The sequence below is a fragment of the Coregonus lavaretus genome (assembly GCF_964263955.1).
Source record: "Coregonus lavaretus genome assembly, chromosome: 15".
In the NCBI taxonomy this organism is placed as follows: domain Eukaryota; kingdom Metazoa; phylum Chordata; class Actinopteri; order Salmoniformes; family Salmonidae; genus Coregonus; species Coregonus lavaretus.
Genome location: NC_140002.1, coordinates 8,714,127 through 8,739,551, shown reverse-complemented (window position 1 = coordinate 8,739,551; position 25,425 = coordinate 8,714,127). Strand labels below are relative to the sequence as shown.

Here is a 25,425-nt window from a genome sequence, read left to right as displayed (position 1 = left end):
GCAACCAACCTGTAAATTGCGTATAGAACCGTCTGTCTCCCTTCCTACTAGTCATACAATATCACTGATTCAGTTTTCACCGACAACAATTGGTTTATAGGCGACGTAGCCAGAGAAGGTGCAGGGATTTTCATTAAAGTCTGGTACAACTTGATCAACGTGTTCCTCTCCCTTGGTGTCAACTTTTAGGCATTAATGCAATATTCATTCACTGAACTGGCTGGGTGAATGTGACCTTGCGCGCTTTGGAATACAAAGGAGAGCTCGTTGTCCAATCGCATCTTGAAGAGCAGAATACCTTATGAATATTAACTATTCTGGGTAACCAATGGACCCTCTGAAAAAGCCGGGCATGCTAATGTCCAATTGACAGCTGCGGAATTGGGATCCAGCAACATCATTGAGCGAGCAGTAGGTATGGGTTCGGTTCTGCCTACAATGTTTCGTAGCTGTATGTATAGTTTACTGTCGCTACTTCGCTTTAAACATGCATATCAAAACCAAAGAGTAAAGTCACTTTGAAATAAAATAAAATATGCAGACAATTTAGCCTCACTTGGATACTAATAGGAAGGAACGGTCAACGACTGAGAAACGATCAAAGAAGAGCCAAAGAGCAAGCACTCAGCCCCTCTCAGAGCAAGGGAGAACGATGTATGGAGCGTTTTCTTTCCCAATGCCAGCGGAGCGCAGTCTGAACAAGGAGCGCCTTGAGGCGAGTTTGGCCGGCCTGTGTGAGTTGGAGCTGCTGAAACAGAGGCAGGAATGCCTGGTGCTCAGCGCCCTCTCCCTCGGGGACTCTGTCCCAGGACGCCCGGCATTGGGCGACCTCCAGCCGGCCCGGCCTGCTCCCGAGACAACCAACTGTGCACCAGACGACTTGAGTTATAGGCGACATACGGTGAGATGACTTTCGTATTATTGTACTTAAAATGCATAAATTGGATATTCGATTGTAAGTAACGGTCATGTAGCCTATAGTTTTTGTAGCCTATAGCATTTCTATAATTTGGTATTACAGCCCGCTCATGGATAGTTGTAGAAGGGGATTTGTTATGTTTTTCATGCTCTTGGAATGACGGCCGTGAAATTGTAAATCTAACCTATATAGAGTGGATCTGTGGCGAATAATGGTACCATCCGAAATGTGGACCAGACAGCCCCATAGTGTGTGCCCAGAGCGCGCGTGACCATTTAAGGCAAACTTCGGTGCTTGGGTTTTTCATTCCATTGTCCCTCGACGCTTTTTCGAGAAAAAAAAAAAAAATATATATATATATATATATATATATATATATATATATCAGCAGGCTATATTCTCTATATCGAGTTAGTGATAAATGATCCGTTGTAATGAAAAGGTTGGACCGGGCCCACCACCATGTCGATCTTGGAGTTTTGTGTAGGCCGATTGTTTCTGTATTTGTGGTAGTTTCCGCCGTTAATTGGGGCATCTGTCAATTATTTTTCCACTCAGTTGCCTAATAATCATATGATGAATAACATCTACATATCTATTATCTTGTTTTACAATTCCTATTTATTTATTTGATTATTATTTATTTAGGCATCTCCTGGCTGCATTTTTGAAGAGAATACCTGGAGCGCAATGTGGTTGGAGTTCTATATCCTTCATTGAAGTAGCCTTAATTAGGTATGAGTAGCCTAATATGCGTAAAACCAAAATAATATCTATATTTATAGCTAAATGGAGGCCCTCTCAGTTAAAATATTTGTGCAGTCATTGCACAGCCATTTGTTCAATGGCCAAGCGCTGCGCTTGATGCAAGTGTTGCTATCTCTTCATCATGTTAGGTGGTCTCCACCATAATGAAGGGATTACAACAGCATTGGCAACCAAACAAATAAGGAAAACATGTTGCAATTTTGAATCAAGTATTATTTTCTCTACTAATGAAATGGGTGATGTGGGGATAACCTGGACATGCATGGCCTTACACATTTGCTACTAAAATAAGATCCATATATTTTATGGTAAGTACATTTACTTCCCCCGGCAATAAACTATCTAGTTTAAAAATTAATCCTGCTACATCTTTGCTTCCAGCGTCAAGCGAGAAATTGTATGTAAATGCAGCCTAATCTAAACGGTTGCCTAGCCTGGCTGCTCTCCATTTAATAGGCTATCAAGACTGAAAAATGACGCGCATGACTTGCACACGACCCCTATAAAGAGGTTACTTTAAATCGGTGATAGATATAAATGAGTGGCCTTTCTCTCTCTCTCGCCTCTCTTTCGCGCTCTCTCGGTCGGTCGCTTAAGGCCACTGAGTGAACAATGGCCGCGGGTTAAGTGGAATATTGATAGGCCTGCTGTTGGGCCATTGCTCTTGTGTTGTGACACATTGATCACCTTGTGGGCCATTTGGTTATGCGTTAATGGTTGAAATATCGTTTTGGCTTGTCTTCGTGGGTTTTGAACATTATGTTTCAATACCTTCAAAATGTTAATTATGAGGACTAGCCAATATGACTATCTAATGATTTTATATGCCTATTGTTACATAAAACACAGATGGGCCCATGCAGTTTCGTCATTGATTCTCAATTGAAAGTATTTTTTTGTCCAACACTAGGCCTAATCTACACATGGCACCGCAAAGATAACATCAGTGGTGTGAGGGGGGCAGGTAGCTTAGTGGTTAAGAGCGTTGTGCCAGTAACCGAAAGGTCGCTGGTTCTAATCCCCGAGCCGACTAGGTGAAAAATCTGTCGATGTGCCCTTGAGCAAGGCACTTAACCCTAATTTCTCCTGTAAGTCGCTCTGGATAAGAGCGTCTGCTAAATGACCTATTTTTATTTTTTATTTTTTATGGGCAGCACCCCACTTGTGATTGGTCCAAAAAAAAAGAAAACACACACATATACATATATATATATATATATATATATATATATATATATATATATATATATATATATATATATATATATATTTTACTACCTTTCAAAAGTTTGGGGTCACTTAGAAATGTCCTTGTTTTCGAAAGAAAAGCATTTTTTTTGTCCAATAAAAGAACATTGTGTTTGCTAATCCAAGTTTATCATTTTAAAAGGCTAATTGATAATTAGAAAACCCTTTTGCAAGTATGTTAGCACAGCTGAAAACTGTTGTACTGATTAAAGAAGCAATAAAGCTGGTCTTCTTGATACTAGTTGAGTATCTGGAGCATCAGCAATTGTGGGTTCGATTACAGGCTCAAAATGGCCAGAAACAAATCACTTTCTTCTGAAACACGTCAGTCTATTGTTGTTCTGAGAAATGATGGCTATTCCATGCAAGAAATTGCCAAGAAGCTGAAGATCTCGTACAACGCTGTGTACTACTCCCTCCACAGAACAGCGCAAACTGGCTCTAACCAGAATAGAAAGAGGAGTGAGAGGCCCCGGTGCACAACTGGGCAAGAGGACAAATACATTAGTGTCTAGTTTGAGAAACATACACCTCACATGTCCTCAACTGGCAGCTTCATTAAATAGTACCCGCAAAACACCAGTCTCAACGTCAACAGTGAAGAGGCGACACCGGGATGCTGACCTAGGCAGAGTTGCAAAGAAAAAGCCATATCTCAGACTGGCCAATAAAAATGTAAGATTAAGATGGGCAAAAGAACATGTAGTAACCAAAAAAGTGTTAAACAAATCAAAATATATTTTATATTTGAAATTCTTCAAATAGCCATCCTTTGCCTTGATGACAGCTTTGCACACTCTTGGCATTCTCTCAACCAGCTTCACCTGGAATGCTTTTCCAACAGTCTTGAAGGAGTTCCCACATATGTTGAGCACTTGTTGGCTGCTTTTCCTTCACTCTGCGGTCAGACTCATCCCAAACCATCTCAATTGGGTTGATGTCATGGGATTTTGGAGGCCAGGTCATCTGATGCAGCACTCCATCACTCTCCTTGGTAAAATAGCCCTTACACAGCCTGGAGGTGTGTTGGGTCATTGTCCTGTTGAAAAACAAATGGTAGTCCCACTAAGCCCAAACCAGATGGGATGGCGTATTGCTGTAGAATGCTGTGGGAGCCATGCTGCTTAACTGTGCCTTGAATTCTAAATAAATCACAGACAGTGTCACCAGCAGAGCACCTCCACAACATAACAACACCTCCTCCATGCTTTACGGCGGGAAATATACATGCAGAGATCATCCGTTCACCCAACTGCATTTCACAAAGACACAGCGGTTGGAACCAAAAATCTCCTTTTTGGACTCCAGACCAAAGGACACATTTCCACCGGTCTAATGTCCATTGCTCATGTTTCTTGGCCCAAGCAGGTCTCTTCTTCTTATTGGTGTCCTTTTAGTAGTGGTTTATTTGCAGCAATTTGACCATGAAGGCCTGATTCACACAGTCCCCTCTGACCAGTTGATGTTGAGATGTGTCTGTGACTTGAACTCTGTGAAGCATTTATTTGGCTGCAATTTCTGAGGCTGGTAACTCTAATGAACTTATCCTCTGCGGCAGAGGTAACTCTGGGTCTTCCATTCCTGTGGTGGTCCTCATGAGAGCCAGTTTCATCATAGCGCTTGATGGTTTTTGCGACTACACTTGAAGAAACTTTCAGTATTGACTGACCTTCATGTCTTAAAGTAATGATAGACTGCCGTTTCTCTTTGCTTATTTGAGCAGTTCTTGCCATAATATGGACCTGGTCTTTTACCAAATAGGGCAATCTTCTGTATACCCTCTATCTTGTCACAACACAACTGATTGGCTCAAACGCATTAAGAAGGAAAGAAATTCCACAAATTAACTTTTAAGAAGGCACATCTGTTAATTGAAATGCATTCCAGGTGACTACCTCATGAAGCTGGTTGAGAGAATGCCAAGAGTTTGCAAAGCTGTCATCAAGGCAAAGGGTGTCTATTTGAAGAATCTCAAATATAAAATATATTTTGATTTGTTAAGACTTTTTTTGGTTACAACATGATTCCATATGTGTTATTTCATAGTTTTGATATCTTCACTATTATTCTACAATTTTAGAAAATAGTTTAAAAAAAGAAAAACCCTGGAATGAGTAGGTGTTTCCAAACTTTTGACTGGTACTATATATATTTTGCGGGTACTATTTAATGAAGCTGCCAGTTGAGGACCTGTGAGGTCTAGACTGTATTTTTCCTCTTGCTCAGTTGTGCACCGGGGCCTACCACTCCTCTTTCTATTCTGGTTAGAGCCAGTTTGCGCTGTTCTGTGAAGGGAGTAGTACACAGCGTTGTACGAGATCTTCAGTTTCTTGGTAATTTCTCGCATGGAATAGCCATCATTTCTCAGAACAAGAATAGACTGACGAGTTTCAGAAGAAAGTGATTTGTTTCTGGCCATTTTGAGCCTGTAATCGAACCCACAACTGCTGATGCTCCAGATACTCAACTAGTCTCAAGAAGGCCAGTTTTATTGCTTCTTTAATCAGCACAACAGTTTTCAGCTGTGCTAACAAAATTGCAGAAGGGTTTTCTAATGATCAATTAGCCTTTTTAATAATATAATAATAATAATATGCCATTTAGCAGACGCTTTTATCCAAAGCGACTTACAGTCATGCGTGCATACATTTTTGTGTATGGGTGGTCCCGGGGATCGAACCCACTACCTTGGCGTTACAAGCGCCGTGCTCTACCAGCTGAGCTACAGAGGACAATGATCAACTTGGATTAGCAAACGCAACGTGCCATTGGAACACAGGACTGATGGTTGCTGATAATAGGCTTCTGTACACCTATGTAGATATTCCATAAAAAATCAGCCGTTTCCAGCTACAATAGCCATTTACAACATTAACAATGTCTACACAGTATTTCTGATCATTTTGATGTTATTTTAATGGACAAAAAAATTACTTTTCTAAGTGACCCCAAACTTTTGAACGGTTAAATAATATATATATATATACACAGTGGGGAGAACAAGTATTTGATACACTGCCGATTTTGCAGGTTTTCCTACTTACAAAGCATGTAGAGGGTTGTAATTTTTATCATAGGTACACTTCAACTGTGAGAGACGGAATCTAAAACAAAAATCCAGAAAATCACATTGTATGATTTTAAAGTAATTAATTTGCATTTTATTGCATGACATAAGTATTTGATACATCAGAAAAGCAGAACTAAATATTTGGTACAGAAACCTTTGTTTGCAATTACAGAGATCATACGTTTCCTGTAGGTCTTGACCAGGTTTGCACACACTGCAGCAGGGATTTTGGCCCACTCCTCCATACAGACCTTCTCCAGATCCTTCAGGTTTCGGGGCTGTCGCTGGGCAATACAGACTTTCAGCTCCCTCCAAAGATTTTCTATTGGGTTCAGGTCTGGAGACTGGCTAGGCCACTCCAGGACCTTGAGATGCTTCTTACGGAGCCACTCCTTAGTTGCCCTGGCTGTGTGTTTCAGGTCGTTGTCATGCTGGAAGACCCAGCCACGAACCATCTTCAATGCTCTTACTGAGGGAAGGAGGTTGTTAGACAAGATCTCGCGATACATGGCGCCATCCATCCTCCCCTCAATACGGTGCAGTCGTCCTGTCCCCTTTGCAGAAAAGCATCCCCAAAGAATGATGTTTCCACCTCCATACTTCACGGTTGGGATGGTGTTCTTGGGGTTGTACTCATCCTTCTTCTTCCTCCAAACAAGGCGAGTGGAGTTTAGACCAAAAAGCATATATTTTTGTCTCATCAGACCACATGACCTTCTCCCATTCCTCCTCTGGATCATCCAGATGGTCATTGGTAAACTTCAGACGGGCCTGGACATGCGCTGGCTTGAGCAGGGGGACCTTGCGTGCGCTGCAGGATTTTAATCCATGACGGCGTAGTGTGTTACTAATGGTTTTCTTTGAGACTGTGGTCCCAGCTCTCTTCAGGTCATTGACCAGGTCCTGCCGTGTAGTTCTGGGCTGATCCCTCACCTTCCTCATGATCATTGATGCCCCACGAGGTGAGATCTTGCATGGAGCCCCAGACCGAGGATGATTGACCATCATCTTGAACTTCTTCCATTTTCTAATAATTGCGCCAACAGTTGTTGCCTTCTCACCAAGCTGCTTGCCTATTGTCCTGTAGCCCATCCCAGCCTTGTGCAGGTCTACAATTTTATCCCTGATGTCCTTACACAGCTCTCTGGTCTTGGCCATTGTGGAGAGGTTGGAGTCTGTTTGATTGAGTGTGTGGACAGGTGTCTTTTATACAGGTAACGAGTTCAAACAGGTGCAGTTAATACAGGTAATGAGTGGAGAACAGGAGGGCTTCTTAAAGAAAAACTAACAGGTCTGTGAGAGCCGGAATTCTTACTGGTTGGTAGGTGATCAAATACTTACAGTGGGGGAAAAAAGTATTTAGTCAGCCACCAATTGTGCATGTTCTCCCACTTAAAAAGATGAGAGAGGCCTGTTATTTTCATCATAGGTACACGTCAACTATGACAGACAAATTGAGAAAAAAAAATCCAGAAAATCACATTGTAGGATTTTTAATGAATTTATTTGCAAATTATGGTGGAAAATAAGTATTTGGTCACCTACAAACAAGCAAGATTTCTGGCTCTCACAGACCTGTAACTTCTTCTTTAAGAGGCTCCTCTGTCCTCCACTCGTTACCTGTATTAATGGCACCTGTTTGAACTTGTTATCAGTATAAAAGACACCTGTCCACAACCTCAAACAGTCACACTCCAAACTCCACTATGGCCAAGACCAAAGAGCTGTCAAAGGACACCAGAAACAAAATTGTAGACCTGCACCAGGCTGGGAAGACTGAATCTGCAATAGGTAAGCAGCTTGGTTTGAAGAAATCAACTGTGGGAGCAATTATTAGGAAATGGAAGACATACAAGACCACTGATAATCTCCCTCGATCTGGGGCTCCACGCAAGATCTCACCCAGTGGGGTCAAAATTATCACAAGAACGGTGAGCAAAAATCCCAGAACCACACGGGGGGACCTAGTGAATGACCTGCAGAGAGCTGGGACCAAAGTAACAAAGCCTACCATCAGTAACACACTACGCCACCAGGGACTCAAATCCTGCAGTGCAGACGTGTCCCCCTGCTTAAGCCAGTACATGTCCAGGCCCCTCTGAAGTTTGCTAGAGTGCATTTGGATGATCCAGAAGAGGATTGGGAGAATGTCATATGGTCAGATGAAACCAAAATATAACTTTTTGGTAAAAACTCAACTCGTCGTGTTTGGAGGACAAAGAAGGCTGAGTTGCATCCAAAGAACACCATACCTACTGTGAAGCATGGGGGTGGAAACATCATGCTTTGGGGCTGTTTTTCTGCAAAGGGACCAGGACGACTGATCCGTGTAAAGGAAAGAATGAATGGGGCCATGTATCGTGAGATTTTGAGTGAAAACCTCCTTCCATCAGCAAGGGCATTGAAGATGAAACGTGGCTGGGTCTTTCAGCATGACAATGATCCCAAACACACCGCCGGGCAACGAAGGAGTGGCTTCGTAAGAAGCATTTCAAGGTCCTGGAGTGGCCTAGCCAGTCTCCAGATCTCAACCCCATAGAAAATCTTTGGAGGGAGTTGAAAGTCCGTGTTGCCCAGCGACAGCCCCAAAACATCACTGCTCTAGAGGAGATCTGCATGGAGGAATGGGCCAAAATACCAGCAACAGTGTGTGAAAACCTTGTGAAGACTTACAGAAAACATTTGACCTGTGTCATTGCCAACAAAGGGTATATAACAAAGTATTGAGAAACTTTTGTTATTGACCAAATACTTATTTTCCACCATAATTTGCAAATCAATTCATTAAAAATCCTACAATGTGATTTTCTGGATTTTTTTTCCTCATTTTGTCTGTCATAGTTGACGTGTACCTATTATGAAAATGACAGGCCTCTCTCATCTTTTTAAGTGGGAGAACTTGCACAATTGGTGGCTGACTAAATACTTTTTTTTCCCCACTGTATGTCATGCAGTAAAATGCAAATTAATTACTTAAAAATCATACAATGTGATTTTCTGGATTTTTGTTTTAGATTCCGTCTCTCACAGTTGAAGTGTACCTATGATAAAAAATTACAGACCTCTACATGCTTTGTAAGTAGGAAAACCTGCAAAATCGGCAGTGTATCAAATACTTGTTCTCCCCACTGTATATATATATACACATACACACACGTGTATATACACGCACACACACAGTGCATTCGGAAGGTATTCAGACCCCTTGACTTTTTCCACATTTTGTTACATTACAGCCTTATTCTAAAATTGATTAAATTGTTGTTTTTCCTCATCAATCTACACACAATACCCCATAATGACAAGGCAAACACAGGTTTTTATAAATTATTGCAAAAACGTTTTCTTAAACCTGAAATATTACATTTACATAAGTACTCAGTACTTTGTTGAAGCACCATTGGCAGCGATTACAGCCTCGGGTCTTCTTGGGTATGACGCTACAAGCTTGGCATACCTGTATTTGGGGAGTTTCTCCCATTCCTCTCTGCAGATCCTCTCAAGCTCTGTCAGGTTGGATGGGGAGGGTTGCTCCACAGCTATTTTCAGGTCTCTCCAGAGATGTTAGATCGGGTTCAAGTCCGGGCTCTGGCTGGGCCACTCAAGGACATTCAGAGACTTGTCCCGAAGCCACTCCTGCATTGTCTTGGCTGTGTGCTTAGGGTCGTTGTCCTGTTGGAAGGTGAACCTTCACCCCAGTCTGAGGTCCTGAGAGCTCTGGAGCAGGCTTTCATCAAGGATCTCTCTGTACTTTACTCCGTTCATCTTTCCCTCGATCCTGACTAGTCTCCCAGTCCCTGCCGCTGAAAAACATCCCCACAGCATGATGCTGCCACCACCATGCTTCACCGTAGGGATGGTGCCAGGTTTCCTCCAGACGTGACGCTTGGCATTCAGGCCAAAGTGTTCAATCTTGGTTTCATCAGACCAGAGAATCTTGTTTCTCATGGTCTGAGTCTTTAGGTGACTTTTGGCAAACTCCAGGCGGGTTGTCATGTGCCTTTTTACTGAGGAGTGGCTTCTGTCTGGCCACTCTACCATAAAGGCCTGATTGGTGGAGTTCTGCAGAGATGGTTGTCCTTCTGGAAGGTTCTCCCATCTCCACAGAGGATCTCTGGAGCTCTGTCAGAGTGACCATCTGGTTCTTGGTCACCTCCCTGACCAAGGCCCTTCTCCCCCGATTGCTCAGTTTGGCTGGGCGGCCAGCTCTAGGAGGAGTCTTGGGGGTTCCAAACTTCTTCCATTTTTAGAATGATGAAGGCCACTGTGTTCTTGGGGACCTTCAGTGCTGCAGAAATGTTTTGGTACCCTTCCCCAGATCTGTGCCTCAACACAATCCTGTCTCGGAGCTCTACGGACAATTCCTTGGTTTTTGCTCTGACGTACACTGTCAACTGTGTGACCTTTATATAGACAGGTGTGTGCCTTTCCAAATCATGTCCAATCAATTGAATTTACCACAGGTGGACTCCAATAAAGTTATAGAAACATTTCAAGGATGATCAATGGAAGCAGGATGCACCTGAGCTAAATTTCGTGTCTCATAGCAAAGGGTCTGAATACTTATGTAAATAAGGTGTGTATATATATGTGTGTGTGTGTGTGTGTGTGTGTGTGTGTGTGTGTGTGTGTGTGTGTATATGTATATATATATATATATATACACACACACACAGTGGGGAGAACAAGTATTTGATACACTGCCGATTTTGCAGGTTTTCCTACTTACAAAGCATGTAGAGGTCTGTCATTTCTGTCATAGGTTCACTTCAACTGTGAGAGACGGAATCTAAAACAAAAATCCAGAAAATCACATTGTATGATTTTTAAGTAATTAATTTGCATTTTATTGCATGACATAAGTATTTGATACATCAGAAAAGCAGAACTTAATATTTGGTACAGAAACCTTTGTTTGCAATTACAGAGATCATATGTTTCCTGTAGGTCTTGACCAGGTTTGCACACACTGCAGCAGGGATTTTGGCCCACTCCTCCATACAGACCTTCTCCAGATCCTTCAGGTTTCGGGGCTGTCGCTGGGCAATACGGACTTTCAGCTCCCTCCAAAGATTTTCTATTGGGTTCAGTTCTGGAGACTGGCTAGGCCACTCCAGGACCTTGAGATGCTTCTTACGGAGCCACTCCTTAGTTGCCCTGGCTGTGTGTTTCGGGTCGTTGTCATGCTGGAAGACCCAGCCACGACCCATCTTCAATGCTCTTACTGAGGGAAGGAGGTTGTTGGCCAAGATCTTGCGATACATGGCCCCATCCATCCACCCCTCAATACGGTGCAGTCATCCTGTCCCATTTTGCAGAAAAGCATCCCCAAAGAATGATGTTTCCACCTCCATGCTTCATGGTTGGGATGGTGTTCTTGGGGTTGTACTCGTCCTTCTTCTTCCTCCAAACACGGCGAGTGGAGTTTAGACCAAAAAGCTATATTTTTGTCTCATCAGACCACATGACCTTCTCCCATTCCTCCTCTGGATCATCCAGATGGTCATTGGCAAACTTCAGACGGGCCTGGACATGCGCTGGCTTGAGCAGGGGGACATTGCGTGCGCTGCAGGATTTTAATCCATGACGGCGTAGTGTGTTTCTAATGGTTTTCTTTGAGGCTGTGGTCCCAGCTCTCTTCAGGTCATTGACCAGGTCCTGACGTGTAGTTCTGGGCTGATCCCTCACCTTCCTCATGATCATTGATGCTCCACGAGGTGAGATCTGGCATGGAGCCCCAGACCGAGGGTGATTGACCGTCATCTTGAACTTCTTCCATATATATATATATATATATATATATATATATATATATATATATATATATATATATATATATATATATATCATGGATTATGTTTTAAATGGTCATAAAGTGCATTAAATGTGTACATTTTCCTGTTTCAAAAATATAAATAAGCTGTTCAGCTACTTCCTACTCTGCCCCTCAGTGACTGCCAGCAGCTCCGCCTCCGTGGCACGTAGGCCTTGCAAACATTGCTTGGGTTGTTTTGCCTACTATTTGCCCCAATGAAATCGCAGGATTTCATAGCATAAATTATAACAGCACAAGTTAAATGGACTATCCTGGGCCGTTCAAATGTGTGTCCGTTCAGTCAGAACTTCTGGGTTTGCTCTAGTCTCCATCCCAATGAGTTTCTCAGCGCCAGACGGCTTACTTCCGCATGTGAGACTAGATCTGCTCTATTAGGTACAGATGGCGCTAAAGCAAAAAGGTAATTGTAATTCACTTGTAAATAAATAATCATAACAGTAATGGGAGCCTGGGACCTGATAAACCGGATAACTACTTCCAACAAGAGTCGAAGGAAAGAAAGATACACGAACTAGAACCTTCTCATCGTAGATCTGTTATGTCAAAAAAGCATGGCCAATTTTATTGTGTCCCCGCCCCCTGTTGTTCATCAGGTTCTACTGTAGGTGACAGGGCAACATGTTGTTTCGACTAAAACAGCATAAAACCGGGTGTATCACAAAGCATGATCAAATTAATTTGCCAGCTAAAGTAATTTTGAGAATCATTGAGATTGTTTGGTCGACTTTTGGTGGGTTAAATTAACCAGTTATCTACCTTTGATAAGCAGCTAGCTAGCAATAGCTAGCTGATAGCTTGCTAGCTAGTTGGCTCCAATGCCAATTTCATGGCTTTCTAAACTAATATCTGACTAACTCGGAAATATGAAGTTATTTCAGAATTAAAGTTAACTGGCTAGCCCATCATGCTTTGTGACATTATATTAGCTAGCTACATAATGTGTTTCACTTATTGCATCTGCATGCTTGTTGCGTTCTCCCTGGTGCACTTGTTCGTTCATGACGTGTCTGGCTGCTCGCATGTGCAGCAGTGGTCATTCGGTTTTTGACATGCAAAAGTTAAATAGGTGTAGCTATCCCCAGGGCCAGGTGTAACGTGTTAAGATAAGCCCAGGGCCAGGTGTAACGTGTAAAGATAAGCCCAGGGCCAGGTGTAACGTGTAAAGATAAGCCCAGGGCCAGGTGTAGCGTGTAAAGATAAGGCCAGGGCCAGGTGTAACGTGTAAAGATAAGCCCAGGGCCAGGTGTAACGTGTTAAGATAAGCCCAGGGCCAGGTGTAACGTGTAAAGATAAGCCCAAGGCCAGGTGTAACCTGTAAGGTGTAAAGATAAGCCAGGACGACAGACAACAGCTGGGAAATCACATAGTCCCTGTTCCAGAGGAAAAGTGTGTGTGTTTAAAAGAGAGAACGAATGAATGTGGGAGGGGGGGGGTGTTGGAGGACAGATTGTGTATTTGTGATATCTAATCAGTGCTGCTATGTGATATCAATGTAAGTATGTGTGGGAATTGCATTCAAAGTATGTGTGTGTGTGTGTGTGTTTCCTCCCATTAGTAGGCTGTACTGTAAGTCCCCCCCCCATGGAGCCCCTTGCAGCTGTGTGGCCATGTGTCGTCAGAGCCTCATATTGTGACACACACAATCCTCATACTACTGTAATGGAGTGTGTGTGCGTGCATGTGTTTGCGTAGCCTACTGTGTGTGTGTGTGCGTGCGTGCGTGTTTTCACGCCTAGCTGTGTTGGGTACACATTGTGGAGTGTCAGGCGAATGTGTGCACAGAGTCAAAGTGGGGGATACGTGAGAGACAGAGAATAGAGTTTGTTGTCACGTCTCTCTTGTTGTGGGGTTTCTAAACAAGCTCTGGGGGTGACGATTACCTTAGGTACAGATCTAGGATCAGATTCCCATCCCCCAATCCTAAACTTAACCATTAGTGGGGAAAATGCAAAACTCACCCAACATAAGCGTCTTCGGGTAACTTCACCCTAGTCCCTCTATACACCGTCCCTGGGATGAGGAGAGGGTAGAAGTGGGTAGAAGCCCCTAACCACTGATGTAGGTTCAGATCTTTTTCCTTCCCATTATTGGTTTATATAAGGGAGTAAGGCTATCTGATCCTAGATCTGTGGCTAATGACAACCTCGACATTGTACCCCACACCATCTCCAACCCCCTGAAAATAACCCCCATGTTGGCTTCTTTTCCACCACCACCCAGCTCCACGGAAGCCAACTACCAACCTCCGTACCAGCTTCGGGGCTCCCTACTGGGCTTCGCTGAGCAGCAGGTTGGCCTGTCTCCCCTGCTGGGAGGGAGGATCCAGCAGGGGCATAATTAGCCATGCTCAGTGCTGAGGGACTCTGTTAGCGGTTGTTAGTGGTTAGCTGCGGCGCAGGCTGTAAATAATTGATGGGAACAAAAGGTTTAATTGCACAGGAATCCTGCCTGAGGAGAGACATGAGTGAGAAGCTGGGGATGCGGAGTGTGTGTGTGGGTGTATTGTAGCTGGGTAGAAAGGGATAGGGAGTTGTAATGTAGTGCTGGTGTCTGTCTGTTAGGGTGAGTGTTTTAGTAGTGTGAAAGAGGGCACTGCTACTCCTACTGCTCTTTCCTCGTCTGATCATGTGTTCTCGCATACCCCAAGAGCATCTGGTCGGCACGGCGGTGGCACAGGAATCCTCATCTCTCCCAAGTGGACATTCTCTCTTTTTCCCCTGACCCATCTGTCTATCTCCTCATTTGAATTCCATGCTGTCACAGTCACTAGACCATTCAAGCTTAACATCCTTGTCATTTATCGCCCTCCAGGTTCCCTTAGAGAGTTCATCAATGAGCTTGACGCCTTGATAAGTTCCTTTCCTGAGGATGGCTCATCCCTCACAGTTCTGGGTGACTTTAACCTCCCTACGTCTGCCTTTGACTAATTTCTCTCTGCCTCCTTCTTTCCACTCCTTTCCTCTTTTGACCTCACCCTCACACCATCCCCCCTACTCACAAGGCAGGCAATACGCTTGACTTGATCTTTACTGATGCTGTTCTTCTACTAATCTCACTGCAACTCCCCTCCAAGTCTCCGACCACTACTTCGTATCCTTTTCTCTCTCGCTCTCCTCCAACACTACTCACTCTGCCCCTACTGAGATGGTAATGTGCCGTCGCAACCTTCGCTCTCTCTCTCTCCCGCTACTCTCTCCTCTTCCATCCTATCATCTCTTCCCTCTGCTAAAGCCTTCTCCCTCCAATCTCCTGATTCTGCCTCCTCAACCCTACTCTCTTCCCTCAATGAATCTTTTGACTATCTATGTCCCCTATCCTCCCGGCCGGCTCGGTCCTCCCCTCCTGCTCCGTGGCTTGACGATTCATTGCGAGCTCACAGAACAGGGCTCCGGGCAGCCGAGCGGAAATGGAGGAAAACTAGACTCCCTGCGGACCTGTCATCTTTCCACTCCCTCCTCTCTACATTCTCTTCCTCTGTTTCTGCTGCTAAAGCCACTTTCTACCACTCTAAATGTCAAGCCTCTGCCTCTAACCCTAGGAAGCTCTTTGCCACCTTCTCCTCCCTGCTGAATCCTCCTCCTCCTCCCCCTCCCTCCTCCCTCTCTGTGGATGACATCGTCAACCATTTTGAAAAGAAGGTTGACGACATCCGATCCTCATTTATTAAGTCAAATGACACTGCTGGTCCTGCTCACACTGCCCTACCCTATGCTTTGACTTCTTTCTCCCCTCTCTCTCCAGATGAAATCTTGCGACTTGTGACGGCCGGCCGCCCAACAACCTGCCTGCTTGACCCTATCACCTCCTCTCTTCTCCAGACCATTTCCGGAGACCTTCTCCCTTACCTCACCTCGCTCATCAACTCATCCTTGTCCGCTGGCTATGTCCCTTCCATCGTCAAGAAAGCGAGAGTTGCACCCCTCCTCAAAAAACCTACACTCGATTCCCTCCGATGTCAACAACTACAGACCAGTATCCCTTCTTTCTTTTCTCTCCAAAACTCTTGAGCGTGCCGTCTCTAGCCAACTCTCCTGCTATCTCTCTCAGAATGACCTTCTTGATCCAAATCAGTCAGGTTTCAAGACTGGTCATTCAACTGAGACTGCTCTTCTCTGTGTCACGGAGGCTCTCCGCACTGCTAAAGCTAACTCTCTCTCCTCTGCTCTCATCCTTCTAGACCTATCTGCTGCCTTTGATACTGTGAACCATCAGATCCTCCTCTCCACCCTCTCCGAGTTGGGCATCTCCGGCGCGGCTCACTCTTGGATTGCGTCCTATCTGACAGGTCGCTCCTACCAAGTGGCGTGGCGAGAATCTGTCTCCGCACCACGTGCTCTCACCACTGGTGTCCCCAAGGGCTCAGTTCTAGGCCCTCTCCTATTCTCTCTATACACCAAGTCACTTGGCTCTGTCATATCCTCACATGGTCTCTCCTATCATTGCTACGCAGACGACACACAATTAATCTTCTCCTTTCCCCCTTCTGATAACCAGGTGGCGAATCGCATCTCTGCATGTCTGGCAGACATATCAGTGTGGAAGTCGGATCACCACCTCAAGCTGAACCTCGGCAAGACGGAGCTGCTCTTCCTCCCGGGGAAGGACTGCCCGCTCCATGATCTAGCCATCACGGTTGACAACTCCATTGTGTCCTCCTCCCAGAGTGCAAGAACCTTGGCGTGACCCTGGACAACACCCTGTCGTTCTCCGCTAACATCAAAGCGGTGACCCGATCCTGTAGGTTCATGCTCTACAGTATTCGCAGAGTACGACCCTACCTTACACAGGAAGCGGCACAGGTCCTAATCCAGGCACTTGTCATCTCCCGTCTGGATTACTGCAACTCGCTGTTGGCTGGGCTCCCTGCCTCATCCAGAATGCTGCAGCCCGTCTGGTGTTCAACCTTCCCAAGTTCTCTTACGTCACCCCGCTCCTCTGCACACTCCACTGGCTTCCAGTTGAAGCTTGCATCTGCTACAAGACCATGGTGCTTGCCTATGGAGCTGTGAGGGGAACAGCACCTCCTTACCTTCAGGCTCTGATCAGTCCCTACACCCAAACGAGGGCATTGCGTTCTTCCACCTCTGGCCTGCTGGTCCCCCTACCTCTGCGGAAGCACAGTTCCTGCCAGCCCAGTCAAAACTGTTCGCTGCTCTGGCACCCCAATGGTGGAACAAGCTCCCTCACGACGCCAGGACAGCGGAGTCACTGACCACCTTCCGGAGACACTTGAAACCCTACCTCTTTAAGGAATACCTAGGATAGTATAAAAGTAATCCTTCTACCCGGGCACCGGCTAGTCGTGGTAATTGAGTTAATATGTACATGTGGGTAGAGTTAAAGTGACTATGCATAAATAATAGACAGAGTAGCAGCAGCGTAAAAGAGGGGGGTGGGGGTGGGGGGGCAGTGGAAATAGTCCGGGTAGCAATGATTAGCTGTTTAGGAGTCTTATGGCTTGGGGGTAGAAGCTGTTGAGAAGCCTTTTGGACCTAGACTTGGCGCTCCGGTACCGCTTGCCGTGCGGTAGCAGAGAGAACAGTCTATGACTAGGGTGGCTGGAGTCTTTGACAATTTTGAGGGTCTTCCTCTGACACCCCCTGGTATAGAGGTCCTGGATGGCAGGAAGCTTGGCCCCAGTGATGTACTGGGCCGTACGCACTACCCTCTGTAGTGGCTTGCGGTCGGAGGCCGAGCAGTTGCCATACCAGGCGGTGATGCAACCAGTCAGGATGCTCTCGATGGTGCAGCTGTATAACTTTTTGAGGATCTGAGGACCCATGCCAAATCTTTTCAGTCTCCTGAGGGGGAATAGGCTTTGTCGTGCCCTCTTCACGACTGTATTGGTGTGTTTGGACCATGATAGTTCGTTGGTGATGTGGACACCAAGGAACTTGAAGCTCTCAACCTGTTCCACTACAGCCCCGTCGATGAGAATGGGGGCGTGCTCAGTTCTCTTTTTTTTTCCTGTAGTCCACAATCATCTCCTTTGTCTTGATCACGTTGAGGGAGAGATTGTTATCCTGGCACCACACGGTGGCATCTCATCGTTGTCGGTGATCAGGCCTGCCACTGTTGTGTCGTAAGCAAACTTAATGATGGTGTTGGAGTCGTGCCTGGCCATGCAGTCATGGGTGAACAGGGAGTACAGGAGGGGACTGAGCATGCACCCCTGAGGGGCCCCCGTGTTGAGGATAATAATAATAATTAATAATAATAATTGGTCATTTAGCAGACGCTCTTATCCAGAGCGACTTACAGGAGCAATTAGGGTTAAGTGCCTTGCTCAAGGGCACATCGACAGATTTTTCACCTAGTGGGCTCGGGGATTAGAACCAGCGACCTTTCGGTTACTGGCACAACGCTCTTAACCAGGATCAGCGTGGCAGATGTGTTGTTACCTACCCTTACCACCTGGGGGCGGCCCGTCAGGAAGTCCAGGATCCAGTTGCAGAGGGAGGTGTTTAGTCCCAGGATCCTTAGCTTAGTGATGAGCTTTGAGGGCACTATGGTGTTGAACACTGAGCTGTAGTCAATGAACAGCATTCTCACGTAGGTGTTCCTCTTGTCCAGGTGGGAAAGGGCAGTGTGGAGTGCAATAGAGATTGCATCATCTGTGGATCTGTTGGGGCGGTATGCAAATTGGAGTGAGTCTAGGGTTTCTGGGATAATGGTGTTGATGTGATCCATGACCAGCATTTCAAAGCACTTCATGGCTACTGACGTGAGTGTTACGGGTCGGTAGTCATTTAGGCAGGTTATCTTAGTGTCCTTGGGCACGGGACTGTGGTGGTCTGCTTGAAACATGTTGGTATTACAGACTCAGTCAGGGACATGTTGAAAATGTCAGTGAAGACACTTGCCAGTTGGTCAGCACATGCTCGGAGTACACGTCCTGGTAATCCGTCTGGCCCTGCGGCCTTGTGAATGTTGACCTGCTTAAAAGTCTTACTCACATTGGCTACGGAGAGCGTGATCACATAGTCATCCGGAACAGCTGGTGCTCTCATGCATGCTTCAGTGTTGCTTGCGTCGAAGCGAGCATAGAAGTGATTTAGCTCGTCTGGTAGGGTTGTGTCACTGGGCAGCTCGCGGCTGTGCTTCCTTTTGTAGTCTGTAATAGTTTTCAAGCCCTGCCACATCCGACGAGTGTCAAGAGCCGGTGTAGTACGATTCAATCTTAGTCCGATATTGACTCTTTGCCTGTTTGATGGTTCGTCGGAGGGAATAGCGGGATTTATTATAAGCGTCCGGGTTAGAGTCCCGCTCCTTGAAAGCGGCAGCTCTACCCTTTAGCTCAGTGCGGATGTTGCCTGTAATCCATGGCTTCTGGTTGGGGTATGTACGTACGGTCACTGTGGGGACGACGTCATCGATGCACTTATTGATGAAGCCTGATGTGACTGATGTGGTGTACTCGTCAATGCTATCTGAAGAATCCCGGAACATATTCCAGTCTGTGCTAGCAAAACAGTCCTGTAGCTTAGCATCTGCATCATCTGACCACTTTTTTATTAACCGAGTCACTGGTGCTTCCTGCTTTAGTTTTTGCTTATAAGCAGGAATCAGGAGGATAGAGTTATGGTCAGATTTGCCAAATGGAGGGCGAGGGAGAGCTTTGTATGCGTCTCTGTGTGTGGAGTAAAGGTGGTATAGAGTTTTTTTTTTTTTTTTTTTTTTTTTTTTTTTCCTCAGGTTACACATTTAACATGCTGGTAGAATGGATTTAAGTTTCCCTGCATTAAAGTCCCCGGCCACTAGGAGCGCTGCCTCTGGATGAGCGTTTTCCTGTTTACTTATGGCCTTATACAGCTCATTGAGTGCATTGCCAGCATCGGTTTGTGGTGGTACATAGACAGCTACGAAAAATATAGATGAAAAGTCTCTTGGTAAATAGTGTGGTCTACAGCTTATCATGAGATACTCTACCTCAGGCGAGCAAAACCTTGAGACTTCCTTAGTATTAGATTTTGTGCACCAGCTGTTGTTTACAAATATACACAGACCGCCACCCCTTGTCTTACCGGAGTCAGCCGTTCTATCCTGCCGATGTAGTGTATATCCCGTCAGCTGTATGTTGTCCATGTTGTCGTTCAGCCACGACTCGGTGAAACACAAGATATTACAGTTTTTAATGTCCCGTTGGTAGGATAACCGTAATCTTAGGTTGTCCAAGTTGTTCTCAAATGATTGAACATTGGCTAATAGGATTGATGGAAGAGGCAGTTTACTCGCTCGCCGTCGGATCCTTACAAGGCACCCCGACCTACGTCCACGATATCTCTGTCTCTTTCTCATGCGAATGACGGGGATTTGGGCCTTGTCTGGTGTCTGTAGGATATCCTTCGCGTCCGGCTCGTTGAAGAAAATGTATTCGTCCAATACGAGGTGAGTAATCTCTGTCCTGATATCCAGAAGCTATTTTTTGTCATAAGAGACGGTGGCAGAAACATTATGTACAGAATAAATTACGAATAACTTGGAAAAACACACATAATAGTACAATTGGTTAGAGGGCTGTAAAACGGCAGCCATCTTCTCCGGTGCCACTTCATTAGGCACAGCTGAGTGAGGATAATAATTTGCCATTTTTTGATTTTTTTTTTACTGGACTGATGATGGCCTGCATCTGATGGTCAGTCTGAGGGGAGGGAGCTGCGGTGAGGCTGCCTCTCACCCGACTCACTGTCCCTCCGCCCTCCTTCCCTCTGCTGATAAAAGGGGACACAGTCTTCCAGCTTTTGGCAAAACTCAAGTCACACTGCATTATTTCTGCCTCATGCACCAATTCATGTTGTTACTCCTATGACCAGAGAAAGTGAAATATTCCTCGATATTAAAAAAGACACAAGACGCAAGCTTATCTAAACACTTTGCTATACTCAGTCATTGCAGCTGCAGTGCTGGTTATAGCGTGAGTGGAAGTAGGGAGAACGTACATTTTATGGCTAACAAAAGTTTTCAACAAAGTGTTGACAGTGCTGAATAATAACTTAAACATGAACTTACACATAAAAACAGCAGCTCTTTGCTGTATTCGTTGAGTCTCTCTCTAGTCATGGTTTTGAAATCTCACAGTAACAACTTTGCTGTGCGTTCGAGGCTTCTATTTACAGTCTATGGCTCGAGGAAACTGTGCAGACACGGTGATCTGAGCTATCTGATTGGCCAGCGGTAGACCTATAGGTGCACTTGATTTGCTCTCTGGGCCTGCCGGGTAGGTGGAGTTCTACCTTCAGACACATGAAAGGGTTCAAAATGGGAACACTTTGCCTTACTGGCACTAGGGCTGCTGAATCAAGTGCACCTACCGCCAACAGCGCAAAACAAATAAAAAAATAAAAAAGGAACAAAGGCTTTATCGTTGTTTGTTTTAGAGTAATGTTTGGTGATTGACTAGGAATACCTTGGGGATCGACCAGTCGGCTCGACCGGTTGGTTACCTCTGCTCTAAGGGGATTGCTGTGTCTTGCTTTCAATCTCACTCTCTACCTCTTTCTCTGTCTCTCTCTCTGTGTACAACTCACTCACTCTCTCTGTCTCTCTCACTCTCTGTGTAACTCGCTCAGTCTCTGTCTCTAACTCACTCAGTCTCTCTCGGTCTCACTCAGTCTCTCACTCAGTCGCTCTTCATCACTCTCTCTCTCTCTCTCTCTCTGTCTCTCTCCATTTCTCCTTCTCATCCTCCTTTTCTCTCTCCCCATTTCTCCTTCTCTCTTCCCCTTTTTTCTGTCCCTCTCCTGGAGAAGGCACCACACTTTGTTGCCATGGTGTCACTAGGGGGGGGTCACATAATTTGGTTTAGCTAGCAAGCTTAAGATTGTGTCCCAAATGGCACCCTATTCCCTTTATAGTGCACTACATTTGATGGGCCCAGTTCAAAAGTAGTGCAGTATATAGGGAATACAGTGCCATTTGGGATACACAGTTAGTTGATTTTATTTTGGGAGCTTCCAGCGGGCCCTCTGGGGGCCCCCCGCGTCAGCAAACACACCACAGTGAGTTGACCTGTCAGAGAGAGGGCCCCGCACAAAGGCAGCACGGCCACGAGCTTACTCACACACACTCCACAACTCTACACTGCACCGCACCACAGCACACTACACAGTGTGGGGGCTTCTGTTTGGACTGGGGGGTTTTGTGCCCTCCAGTGGGGGGTGTGGAGTGGTATGTTTGTATGTGTGTTTGCGTGTGTGTGTGTGAGAGCACGGGTGTGTGCACACTACTGCACAACTCACAATACAAAAAAGTCTATACAGTTAAGCACAATGTGACTTAATTCAGCTGCACCACTCTGGAAACTGTGTGCCTCCCAAATGGCACCCTATTCCCAAAATAGTACATTCCTTTTGACCAGGGCACACAGGGCTCTTGTCAAAAGTGGTCCACTACATAGGGAATAGAGTGCCATTTGGTACACAGTCTCTAAATGGCAGGCTTGACTTCACAGAGTAATTTCAGAAAGTGCTGCATTCACATGGAATACATGAGGTAATGCACCAAACTGATGATGTTCGGTATACCATTGAAAATCCATTCTAATCTAATTAAATCTTATTCGTCACATGCTTTATAATCGTAAACAACAGGTGTGGACTAACAGTGAAATGCTTACTTACGGGCCCTCCCCAAAAATGCAGAGAGAAAGAAAATAGAGAAATAATAGAAAAGTAAAACACAATAATAAAACTAATAATAAATACACAATGAGTAACGATAACTTGGCTACATACACGGGGTACCAGTACCAAGTCGATATGCAGGGGTACGAGGTAATTGAGGTAGATATGTACATACACTACCATTCAAAAGTTTGGGGTCACTTAGACATTTCCTGTCAAAAATTGTCCATTTAAAATAACATCAAATTGATCAGAAATACTGTGTAGACATCTTAATCTTTTATTTTTATTGGCCAGTCTGAGATATGGCTTTTTCTTTGCAACTCTGCCTAGAAGGTCAGCATCCCGGAGTCGCCTCTTTACTGTTGACGTTGAGACTGATGTTTTGCGGGTACAATTTAATGAAGCTGCCAGTTGAAGACCTGTGAGGCGTCTGTTTCTCAAACTAGACACTCTAATGTATTTGTCCTCTTGCTCAGTTGTGCACCGGGGCCTCCCACTCCTCTTTCTATTCTGGTTAGAGCCAGTTTGCGCTGTTCTGTGAAGGGAGTAGTACACATCATTGTACGAGATCTTCAGTTTCTTTGCAATTTCTCGCATGGAATAGCCTTCATTTCTCAGAACAAGAATACACTGACGAGTTTCAGAAGAAAGTTATTTGTTTCTGGCCATTTTGAGCCTGTATGTAATCGAACACACAATTGCTGATGCTCCAGATACTCAACTAGTCTCAAGAAGGCCAGTTTTATTGCTTCTTTAATCAGTACAACAGTTTTCAGCTCTGCTAACATAATTGCAAAAGGGTTTTCTAATGATCAATTAGCCTTTTAAAATCATAAACTTGGATTAGCAAACACAACGTGCGATTGGAACACAGGACTGATGGTTGCTGATAATGGGCCTCTGTACGCCTATGTAGATATTCCTTAACAAATCTGCCGTTTCCAGCTACAATAGCCATTTACAACATTAGCAATGTCTACACTGTATTTCTGATCAATTTTATGTTATTTTAATGGACAAAAAAATTGCTTTTCTTTCGAAAACAAAGAAATGTCTAAGTGACCCCAAACTTTTGAACAGTAGGGATAAAAGTGACAGATAGTAAACAGTAGCAGCAGCGTATATGATGAGCAAAAAGGGTCAATGCAGATAGTCAGAGTACGTATTTTTTAACTATTTAACTAACTTTTAGCAGCCTATGGCTTGTGGGTAGAAGCTGTTCAGGGTCCTGTTGGTTCCAGACTTGGTACATCGGTACTGCTTGCTTTGCGGTAGCAGAGAGAACAGTCTGTGACTTGGGTGGCTGGAGTGTTTGACAATTTTTAGGTCCTTCCTCTGAAAAGGCCTGGTATAGAGGTCCTGGATGGCAGGACGCTTGGCCCCAGTGATGTACTGAGCCGTACACACTACCCTCTGTAGCGCCTTGCGGTCGGAGGCCGAGCAGTTGCCATACCAGGCGGCGATGCAACCAGTCAGGATGTTCTCGATGGTGCAGCTGTAGAACTTTTTGAAGATCTGAGGGCCCATGACAAATCTTTTCAGCATCCTGAGGGGGAAGAGGCATTGTCATTCACGACTGTGTTGGTGTATTTGGAACATGATAATTCCTTAGTGATGTGGACACATAAGAACTTGAAGCTCTTGACCCTCTCCACTACAGCCCCATCGATGTGGATGGGGCGTGCTCTGCCCTCTGTTTCCTGTGGTCAACGATCAGCTCTTTTGTCTTGCTCACGTTGAGGGAGAGATTGTTGTCCTGGCATCACACTGCCAGGTCTCTGACCTCCTCCCGATAGACTGTCTCATAGTCGTCGGTGATTAGTCGTGGGTGAACAGAGAGTACAGGAGGGGACTAAACACGCACCCCTGAGGGGCCCTGTGTTGAGGGCCAGAGTGGTGGATGTGTTGTGGCCCTGGTGTCAGAGTTATTTTCCAAGCCCAGCTGTAAATACACTTTTCAATTATCATAAAATTATAATTATCTTCACTAGACTGAATTTCAGATGAAACCATATGTAATTTGCACGTAATTACATTTCACCTTTTGGAGTGTGTGGTGCGTAATCTCATTGTAGTATAATGTGTCATCATATTGAAGGGGTATCAATGGCTCTCGATTGATATACACTACCGGTCAAAAGTTTTAGAACACCTACTCATTCAAGGGTTTTTCTTTATTTTTTATTATTTTCTACATTGTAGAATAATAGTGAAGACATCAACACTATGAAATAACACATATGGAATCATGTAAAAAAAAAAATGTACAGGTTGAGAGCTTCAAGTTCCTTGGTGTCCACATCACCAACGAACTATCATGGTCCAAACACACCAAGACAGTCGTGAAGAGGGCACGACAAAGCCTATTCCCCCTCAGGAGACTGAAAAGATTTGGCATGGGTCCTCAGATCCTCAAAAAATTATACAGCTGCACCATCGAGAGCATCCTGACTGGTTGCATCACCGCCTGGTATGGCAACTGCTTGGCCTCCGACCGCAAGGCACTACAGAGGGTAGTGCGTACGGCCCAGTACATCACTGGGGCCAAGCTTCCTGCCATCCAGGACCTCTATACCAGGCGGTGTCAGAGGAAGGCCCTCAAAATTGTCAAAGACTCCAGCCACCCTAGTCATAGACAGTTCTCCCTGCTACCGCACGGCAAGCGGTACCGGAGTGCCAAGTCTAGGTCCAAAAGACTTCTCAACAGCTTCTACCCCCAAGCCATAAGACTCCTGAACAGCTAATCATTGCTACCCGGACTATTTGCACTGCCCCCCCACCCCATCCTTTTTACGCTGCTGCTACTCTGTTAATTATTTATGCATAGTCACTTTAACTCTACCCACATGTACATATTACTTCAACTATCTCAACTAGCCGGTGCCCCCGCACATTGACTCTGCACCGGTACCCCCCTATATATATAGCCTCCCTACTGTTATTTTATTTTACTTCTGCT

The 25,425-nt window shown here is 45.1% G+C and overlaps 1 protein-coding gene across 1 annotated transcript in view; it reads left to right on the top strand.

Annotated features, from left to right (window-relative positions):
• Positions 1-652: 652 nt before the first annotated feature.
• The window catches only part of LOC311142413 (uncharacterized protein), a gene marked incomplete at both ends in the record, with an annotated part of 45,363 nt that continues 20,590 nt past the window's right edge, over positions 653-25,425 (top strand). The window contains one exon of the mRNA XM_084178061.1: positions 653-901. Coding sequence (XP_084034187.1) covers positions 653-901 — 249 coding nt within the window. The remainder of the gene's footprint in view (positions 902-25,425) is intronic.